Genomic DNA, 9,658 nt, shown 5'->3' with positions numbered 1-9,658 from the left:
TAATAACCCTATTACAATCTATTATTATTATAATCCACGGATCAATATTAATCCGAGTTGTCCTGCCATTAGACGCCATCACGGCCAAAAATTCGAGAATATGGATGGTACAGCTAAAACACAGATCATGAGCTAATTTCCTTCAACCAATCCACCTTTCATTTTGAATTTGAGTATTTGGCGTACTCGTAGTTGTCTGTAAGATTGGTATCTACACCATTTCAAAACCATCATAAATCATGTACTGTTTAATTAAATCATTTTACACTGAAATAAACATCAGCCCAATTTGCATTGGGGCCGAGTCATTTCTAAATCATTTATTCCATTCCACAATGCTATCTTTAAAATATTTTCGTTGGAGCTCTACCCGGCCATGATTTCGAAATAAATAGAGGATATTACATAACCGCGCGGGGATACGTATTTTATCTTCGAGTGCTGATCTGGTATCTCTCACGAGCTAGCTTAGCGTGGTGAGGATATGATTTTTTTGCCTTCTAAGAACTTCCCAGCGAACCATTGGCCCATCCGAAACTGCTAGGTGACCTTTTTAAGTGCCAAAAATTGCACAAATATCCTTTCCGAAAACGCAGAGTAAGGGACTACTTTTCCCACGGTTGCGAATCTTTCAGGTGATGTTGTTGTAAAGAAATCTATAGAGTGTTTGGCAACGTAGAACCGAAATCCTTAGAACAGCTTGACTCTTCCGAACACATATTTCACCGAAGATTATCGTTTGGTTCCCCTGTCGAATTGTCCTCAGAATTTCGGTACTACGTTGCGAAACAGCAATAAATTTGTTTACTAAAACATCACTTAAAAGATTCGCAACCATGCAGCGGAAAAAAGAAGTCCTTTACGTTTTCGGAAGGGCTATTTTTTTGCAATCTTTGGTACTTAAGGACGTTCGCGCCAAAATCTTCCTACGGTGAGATTTTCTTCATTTCTCGCCTAGAGTTAGGTCATAAAGTACTAACTCCAAAAATAAAAAAAAATTGGGGGTCACCGACTTTGTTTCGGAGAAAATGGCAGTGGAAAATGCCTTAATTTCGATATATCGGTCATAATAACGAAAGGTAGCCTCATCTGCTCATCCATCGAAAATGCTAAAAATAAACTGTTAGAGTGAAGGTTTCCGTGCATAGGTTTTTAGGGGTGGGATTTTAAGATAATTTCATGCCGCTAGGGATGTCGTAAACAATAGAGTTCATCCTGGACGAGCGTTTTCGTAAGCTCTATCCGTTGCAACCACTACCGGAATTCGATGGCACGAAGAAAGAAAATTTTAAAAAAAAATAACTTCTTACGGTGAGATTTTTTCATTTTATCATGTTTTGTAGATAGTAAGTAGAGTAAGTGATTCATGATTAAAAAAATAGGGGTCACCGATGATCCAAGGGAGTAAAATCGATGTGATTTTACGAAGCTCTTGGAAAACTTCGTTTGTCACGTTTTTGCGTGACCTGTCGGGGAAAGACTGGAACCCAAGAGAGGATCGATCGTTGAAGGGATGAAAGGTTTTTACGCCAAAACAAAGCTTTCTCGAGCACAGCAACGAAGTTTTAAGCAGTCATCATCTTCATTTGGTTAGTGTTTTGTATAATATTTCTCCATTGCCGTCATGCTCCTCTTCTGGAGTGTGGTTTTTGCGAAATTTAATCTCTGGTTGTTTCCACGCAGGTCCGCACTATTAAAGCGGACGAGGACGAAAATACTGCTCTATTTTGACGAAAGTAAAGGAAAAGAACTTCAAAAACATGCATTCATTTTGAACTTAAGTTCGTAGGGTAATAAAAACAAAAAAAAAAAAACAAACAGCCCCATTAAATTTACGCAACGGTTCGTCCTCGAGTTTTCCAAACTTTCAGCCAGTCCATTTCAAATAACCGTAAAGAACACCATCACCAAACTAAAGACGAAAGCCGAAAACAACAGTGGCTTTAGAGGTCTTTCTCGTGCTGTTTTTTTTTTTTCTGGCTGTTTAATAATTATGACTTTCCTTGCATGCAAAGTAACATTTAAAATCATTGTTCTTACGTAAGTCATATATTAAGTAAGTTGGCGACCAAAATTTATGATCTGGCGACCAAATTTTTCCCATTAGTCGCCAGCTGGCACCTGGGCAAAAAAGTTAATTTCGAGCCCTGATTACTTCATTGGAACATTTGATGGCACTTTCTATCAAACCGGCGAAAAGTGAATAAGGAATCTTTCGCGAGGAATCGAAAAATTCACGTTCCTTGTCCTAATTTTGTTAGTATCATTGATTGGTATCATCGGGCGAATCATCTTTAGCTTCGGGCGAATCTGCGTCGGGCGAACAGGCTTTCGGGCGAAACAACCATGATTCCTCGATCAGCAGCTACCTTTTAAAGAGCTTTTCCATCCTCCCGCTCACTTCTTTTTAACGTTTCATGATGATTCGGAAATAAATGTGCCATTCTTTGGCCGGCCTGGAATTTTTTCCCCGGCGTTTTTGTCGCCATGTTATTTTAACTAATGCTTGAACAATATTTATGAAAGTCAAGTAGACTAGTGCACGACTGATAAAACAACGCGAATATCAGTCGTGCAGTAGTCTACTTGACTTTCCTAAATATTTTTAATCGATTTTGACTGATCACGATCTTTTCTTATCCAACGCTGTGCAAGACTTATCGTCCACGGTTTCTGCAAAGGTTTTCAAATCTCAACGTCACTAATGCTCGAAGTAATGCGTGACATATTACAGTCGCGTTACCTGCGCAGTTAAGTTGCGCACAAACAATTAGCGCGAACGTCCTTAAAAAGGTCACGTAGCAGTTTCGGATGAGCAAATGGTTTGCTGGGAAGTTCTTATAACGTTTAGCGTGCAATTTCTGAAATAAAGATTAAATTCCCTAACATTCTCGAACACTGATGAACGGTGATGAAATCATCTCTTTAGACAGTCTTTATACATTATAAGGAGCCTAGAAATGTCTCTCAAAAGTTGGCTTAATTGGGTGCCCTTGAACCATTTGTGTTTGTGCCATACCGTTTCGTTATCGCTCAATAGACCATATTCGTATTCTCAGTATTGGACTGGAACTAGCTTGCGATGGAGGCTAATGCGGGGAAATCTTTTCAAATGCAAATACTTTTTAATGTATTTCACCGAATTAGCCTCCATTGCAAGCTAGTTCCAGTCCAATACTGAGAATACGAATATAGTCTATTCCAGACTGGTAAAAGCCCGCGAACACAGCGGAGGCCTTCCCACGTTACCACGCTTTCTGAGACATGCATTTCAACCAAGTTCGGAGCTGGTTGTAAAAACTGATCGACTAATTAAGCACGAAAAAACAAGAAAACACGAAAAAACCCAACCAACCGAGAACGGTTAAACACAACGTTTTTTGTATGTTGTTATCGCGTTCAGTCTAGCCAGGCATTTTTGTTGTCCCATTCTGGAAGTCTCCTTTTTAGTTGGAACGGCCAGGGAGAATTACAAGCAACGCAAGGTATAATTCTAACCCTTACTGTTCTACTCTGTTTCAGTATATTTAAGTAAAAGGATGATGATCCGAATGTCTAGAAAAGATTTACCAAATCAGTTATTAAAGGAAGGGATTTTTTTTCTTGTTTTCTTGCAGGATGTGTGTTGCAATGAGCAAATCTGGATGACTGGCCCATCATCATCAAAACAAGGAAACAATAATCACGGTGTAATTGTTCAAAATGAAATCCTATCTAATAGGAATGATCCCTTAATTTTGTCTTACGATAACGTTTAACTTTGGTACAGTACGTAAAACGGAACCCGCTTTTTCAGTTCAGGACGAGGCCATTACACTATAATTGTGAATTTAAACTCTTCACCGAAAAGGGGCAAGTATGCAATAATGATAATAATAATAATAATAATAATAATAATAATAATAATAATAATAATAATAATAATGATAATAATAGCAATTTGAAAATGACATAAAATATGAAAACAATAGAACTCGTTCCCCTACAAACAGCTAATTAAGCTGCGAACAAAGATTTCACGAAATCGCAGGGAGAGGATTTCGTTCTGGTGCCCAGTCATTCCATACCGCTAAACACCACGAGGTCGTTTCCTTGGTGTTGACAGGATCCCTTTCCTCCTTTCTCATTTGCAGCTCTTCGTCTTTTACAATCCCAATGTTCTCTTTAAGGTCTAGTGATTATCTTTAACTTGGGATACCTTTGTGCCATGGTCATCTAAACTGCGCGTTATCATAAGCTCCTTCCGGCTGTTTAGCCTCTAGAAACTCGTCAATTTTCCTGGTCACATTTACTAGTAACAAACCACTGAAACTGTTCCGAATCAAAACCTAATTGTCGTCTTCCCAATCATTCATGTTTTCTGGTTCTAATGTTGGTGTGAATGAAACACACACGACACAAAACTTGCCTTCGGTGTTCGAATTAACCACGTGCAACTGAATCCCAGTGCGCACGATGGGAATCTTTAATGTCTCATCCATGAAAAAACAGGAATCGAACGAACTTCTGTAATCCTTCAGTGTTGCTAGTAATTTATGCTGTTACAGTCGTTTCATTCAAAGCCATGTATGCATTAAAAGCCCTTTGTTTTTATGGGTGTTTCACCTCGCCCATGTGGAAAATACTTAAGGACGGTGCCTACTATTGTCATTGCGCATACGTTCTGCGCATCTCGAGATACTCGGATTTCCAATCGGTCATGCTTATTAATACAGGGATATTTTTGCGAGGTTTAACACTATCCGGAGAAAGTAGATCTTAGTAAGTTATCTTGGTATCCAAAAAGAAAAGTGGGGGTAACCATGCATTTTTGAGAGATAATTAAGCTTCAATTTGAGAAAGAACGCCATACATTTCTTTGTATTTTAAAGCTTTTTACAAATATTATTCATCAATTATCTTTGAAAAATGCGTGGTTACCCCCAATTTCCTTTTTGGATTTCAATAACATTTGTTAAGATCTGCATTTCCTGCATAACCACACACCGGGGCAAAAATATCTTTAATTAACTGATTAGAGTGTAATATGAAGTGCTAGGTTTCTACCCCATGTGAAAAATAAGTTGGTTATTTTTTAGGTCCCTCGAGAATATTTGAATTCTTTATATCGGGCTGCGCCCTTGGATAATAAATCACGTATATCCTCTTTTCCTCAAAATAACCCTTATGCATGCCTCAGACACTTTGCGAACCAAAAATGGACAGACCTTCTTACTCTTTTGAGCTGACTAATAAGGCAGTGCTCATCTCTTGTTTATTTTGAGAGTTAATTCGAAAATCGGTGAAACGTGAAATTTCGCCAAGAACAACAATGCATATCGAAAATGATCTAACAGACGCCTGAGGTGTCTAATCTATTTTAGTGGTCCAAAGTGGGGGCTTTGAATGATAGGAGGCGTTTAGTCTCTCTTTCAAAAGTGCTTAAAATAGCACTATCTGTCCACCCATTGCTTCGTCTTGAGATCAGCTTCCTTACTCTGAACTTGAAATTAAACAAGATTCAATGAGCAAACCCTTTTTCATCAAGCAAAAAAGTGAAAAAATTTATCGATTTTGCTTTATTTCACTACTTCCTCGTATTTTGCGGGAGTAATTGACATGGGGCGTCTATTATTACAGGTAGATAAGAGGCGTTTATTTTAAAGGAGGCGTCCATTAGATCATTTACGGTAAATCGTGGTGTTTTTTGACCAGTTTAGTAACACATGACAAAATCATAAATTCTATCCTATAATTGAAACGTTTTGTCAGTTGTATTTTTAGGGAAAAAACAATGGCCATTATAGTTATGCCATCGGAGGGTTGGACTTTCTCTCTTTATTTGCAATCTTAAATCGTTTTTCTTGGCGTGTCAACTATTTTAAACTGTACATATATGTAAAGTGATGCAAAGAAATCTGATTGTAATTGATACTGGGATGTCTGTGACTTTCAAGTATACACCTTTTTTCTTTTTTTTCCACGCGTATTTACGAAAAATGAGCTGTCCGCAGATACCACAATTTGACGTTCGCTGAGGCAAAAACAATGAACAGAGGCATTGAACTCTGTATGGTTAGTTTTACTGAGCAAATAACTATCATTAATCCAGTTCCTACCTCTCTGCTATGAGGAAATCTGCCAGGTTAAGCCTCTCCCGTTCGGAAAAGCGATCTCGGGTTATATCGCGTGTCAAATGCCAACCCGCAATATTGTTGCAAAGGTATTAATTCTTGAAAAGAATAATTAATGAAGGAATGTTCTCTGTTTGGAGATCGTTTCATTGTCACTTATTCCCAGAATAAGGTGAAGAAATCGCTGCCACACAAACCGCTGGCTACCTGTTTTGTGCCAAATCTGTGCAGTCATTCAATTCTGGCTTCTTTGCTTTCGGGGATTATGCCTAGGGAAATGGCCTTCACTAAGGGCTCCCTCGTCAGTCCTCCTATCCGCATACTTTCCACACAGTTAGAATACATACACAGTGTTACGCTGTTTTACTTGATTTTCACCCAGGTTGTTGCAGCTATCACCAAGTCATGCGGTTAAGACAGTCAACACTCGCCAAGTCCTGGTTTGACGAGTCATAGTCATGCAAAAAGATACCACCAACAATATAAAAATAGTCCGCGAAGGAGCACAATCAAGCTCGATATATCATCTTTAGCAAATGTTAGTACACTCCTCCCTGGGATACAAACGAGTGGGTGTTACCCCCCCCCCCCCCCTTCCTTTCCCTGTCAAGATGGCGACGGTTATGATAATTTTTAGTTCAGGCATTGACGACAGGGCTGCATCTCAAATAGCTATTTGCGTCCGTGTCAGCACTGTTATCCGCCCGTGTCGTTCTTACCTTTTATCGGAGAAGTTTTCAAAAGTTACGGAATCTACCACTGTGTTCGAGGTAACCGACGACGTCCCGCACCTTTCGTCGCGGTACTGGCAAATATTTGAAGAGCATAGATCCAGAGATAAAAATCGCAAAAACGTGAACAAAGCAACTCCCGAATTTGGCGGCCTAAAATGTTCTCACAACGAACGATAATAATAAACTACTATCAGGGGTCGCGGAGTGTTTGAAGGTTGGGGGGGGGGGGGGTGGGCTAGGTTTTGGTATGGATCACTGAAGTGTGAGAGAAAGGGGAGAGGTCTCGGGGAAAACAACACCGTAAGAAAAAATTGGGGTGGGGCCCTGGCCCCTCCCTCTCCGTGGCCCCGGTCTATCAGACCAGAGAAAATTATCGAGATTTTCTCTTTGTCCTTTAAGCAACAAGAGCAGACAGATATCAGTGTTGAGAGAAGTGTGGCGCGTAGGCTCTAACAAACTAGATATTCGAGTCTAGAAGAAAGTCGTACTATCCTTTCTGAATTGCGGTGGAGGAAGAACTGCTGGCGCTCGTTGCCTATGCCATTTCCAAGACGCGAGATGGATCTAGTTCCCGTAAGGTCCCTTTACACTACAGAGCGCTCTTGACCGCAAAAAGGGGTCCGGACTCGGTTTTTCTCGGTTTTGGAGCCATAGCCGCCTATGACCCCAAAACCAAAAAAAACGGAACGAATAGTTTACACGGCAAAGATATATGGTCCGTACCTACTTTTTAAGGGGTCCGGACGCAATCTTTTTTTCTGTGGTATAAATGGGCCTTCAAGCAATAGATTTGTTCGCTGGCCTTTCAGGGATATACGGATTACTTCACGGTTGGTGAGCGCGCACGTGAATTAAATGAACGAGGGAGGAACGAGTGAGTGAGTTTTATACTTCCCAACTTGTGAATGAAATTCGTCCAAGCGAACTCACCATTAAGTAAATATAATTTGTATATAATATACGGAGTGAGATAATTCTTTTTCACACAACAATTTTAGCCGTTCCTTTTCTGTCAAAGACATCGATGAGTTTGCATTGTCCCTTTGCCTTTCTTCTTGAGATCGTTTGTTTTAATTTTATGGCCGTTCTCACTTTTTCAAAGCCGGCGTATTTCAAACACTTCACAAGCCTTGTGGGCACATAATCTTCGTCAATGTATGCCATTCAGTGATGAATGGATTTGTTCTTTGACGGGCCCTCACTCGCCTTGCAACGTCAAAAAGTCCCCAATCAAAGCGATGCTCTATTCAGCTTTCTTTCTGTAGGAAGTTCTCTACCGAAGCTTCGAGAAGCCTATATCTCCAAACCTTAACTACCAAGACGAAAAAGCAGAGATTCACGTATTACCAAGTGAAAGGCGCCAACACTGATACGATTTTTGTCACAAGTTTAAAAATAACATCGTTTGTGGCCTGTGATTGGTCATACTATTTTTTTTCATTTAACTTAAGGGGCAAAATCAGAAAAGTTTGTAGTTCGAAAGCGTTTTCATTAGGGTCCGAAGCATTGTTATCACTTTAACATTGATAGTTCTTTGGTTAGTCTTTTGTTGCTGATGAAGTCTTATTGGTATATATTTCGTGTCGTTGGATCATTTAATTGAGTGGGAGAGTATTAAAACGCAGCTAGTTTCCGCTGTCCACAAGGCACCCAGGACAATCACAATCGACATTTCATTGAGTTGTTTGTTTCGCGCACTTTGTATGTGCTGGAGAGGATTTTAATGTATTGAAATTTATCTTGGAGTACGTCTTAGTTATGTATAAGGGAGTCTGCTGACCTTTACATTTTGTTTCATAACGTATGATTTTGCTCACAGAAGGGCATCATGCTATTTACAAATTGACTTCAAAAGGTAAAGGAACTTGTTAACGTTAAATGTCCAATTTGAAGCCTTTCAGCTTTGATGAAGAGCCACGGTTATTAGCCATCAAAAACTGGTAAATTCTTGCGTGGCAAATGGGCTAGTGATATACATTCTTTCATATAATTTCAAATTTTCAAAGCATCACTGCTGACAGATTACACTCTTTTTTTTTTATAAGAATATATTTTATAAGAATATCAAGGCTGAAATTTGCGAAATTTTAAGGATATTTTAAGAATAAGGCTGAGGCTGAGATTTTGAAAAGGATAGATATAATTTTGTGTGTTGAAACATCTGTAAATACAATACAATTTTATGTTTTTAACTCAACCGTATAAAATTATTCCTTTCTCTGAACGGCGAAACCAGCCGACAAAACGAAAAAACCTGCACTAGCTATAGCAAAATGTTCAACGCTAAAGACAGTTCGATGAACGGTACATGTCATACATATGTACAGAATTCAGCACAAAAGACATGAATTAACCGCAAAAAAGTATTATAACACCTTAAATAACAAAGATCTAGTTACCAAACACTTGCAATTGATACCCCAATAAATTCTAAAACGGAAATGTCATAAGCTAAAATTTAAGAATAATACAAGAATATTTTCAGCCTAAAATCGGCAGAAAAATAAGAATATTCAACCTGGGCCGAAAAAACAACATTCTTATAAAAAAAAAAAAAAGAAGAGTGTATCTGGTAGATAAGGTCAAGTACAGTCAGTAGTTAATTCTGTTCTGACTTATGAGAAAACGATAGCCGAGGCCTTCCAAGGGGCTTCTGATGTCGCTTTGTCGCTCATTTTCCAGCCCACGTGTCGCCTATTTGGCTATAAACAAAATGTCGCTGTCGTTTTTTCGCTGCAATGCAATTGTCGCTGTCGCTTTTTCGCTAGAATACAAATGTTGGCTAAACGTTGCGTCCTGTAATTTTCTTTA

General features: G+C 39.1%; 1 protein-coding gene across 2 annotated transcripts in view; it reads left to right on the top strand.

The window, feature by feature from the left end:
• LOC137992633 (serine/threonine-protein kinase ULK3-like) overlaps positions 1 to 5,938 on the top strand; it is a 65,036-nt gene extending 59,098 nt beyond the window's left edge. For both annotated transcript variants that reach the window (XR_011121725.1, XM_068838080.1), the window contains one exon: positions 3,618 to 5,938. Coding sequence is in view for 1 of the 2 variants with exons in the window: in XM_068838080.1 (XP_068694181.1) it covers positions 3,618 to 3,634 (17 nt within the window). In the remaining variant the exon portion in view is untranslated. The remainder of the gene's footprint in view (positions 1 to 3,617) is intronic.
• The last annotated feature ends 3,720 nt before the right edge of the window (positions 5,939 to 9,658 follow it).

This window comes from Montipora foliosa, chromosome 2, assembly GCF_036669935.1.
Source record: "Montipora foliosa isolate CH-2021 chromosome 2, ASM3666993v2, whole genome shotgun sequence".
In the NCBI taxonomy this organism is placed as follows: Eukaryota; Metazoa; Cnidaria; class Anthozoa; order Scleractinia; family Acroporidae; genus Montipora; species Montipora foliosa.
The sequence above is the reverse complement of the archived record's forward strand: the minus strand, read 5'-3'. Positions and strand labels throughout refer to the sequence as shown.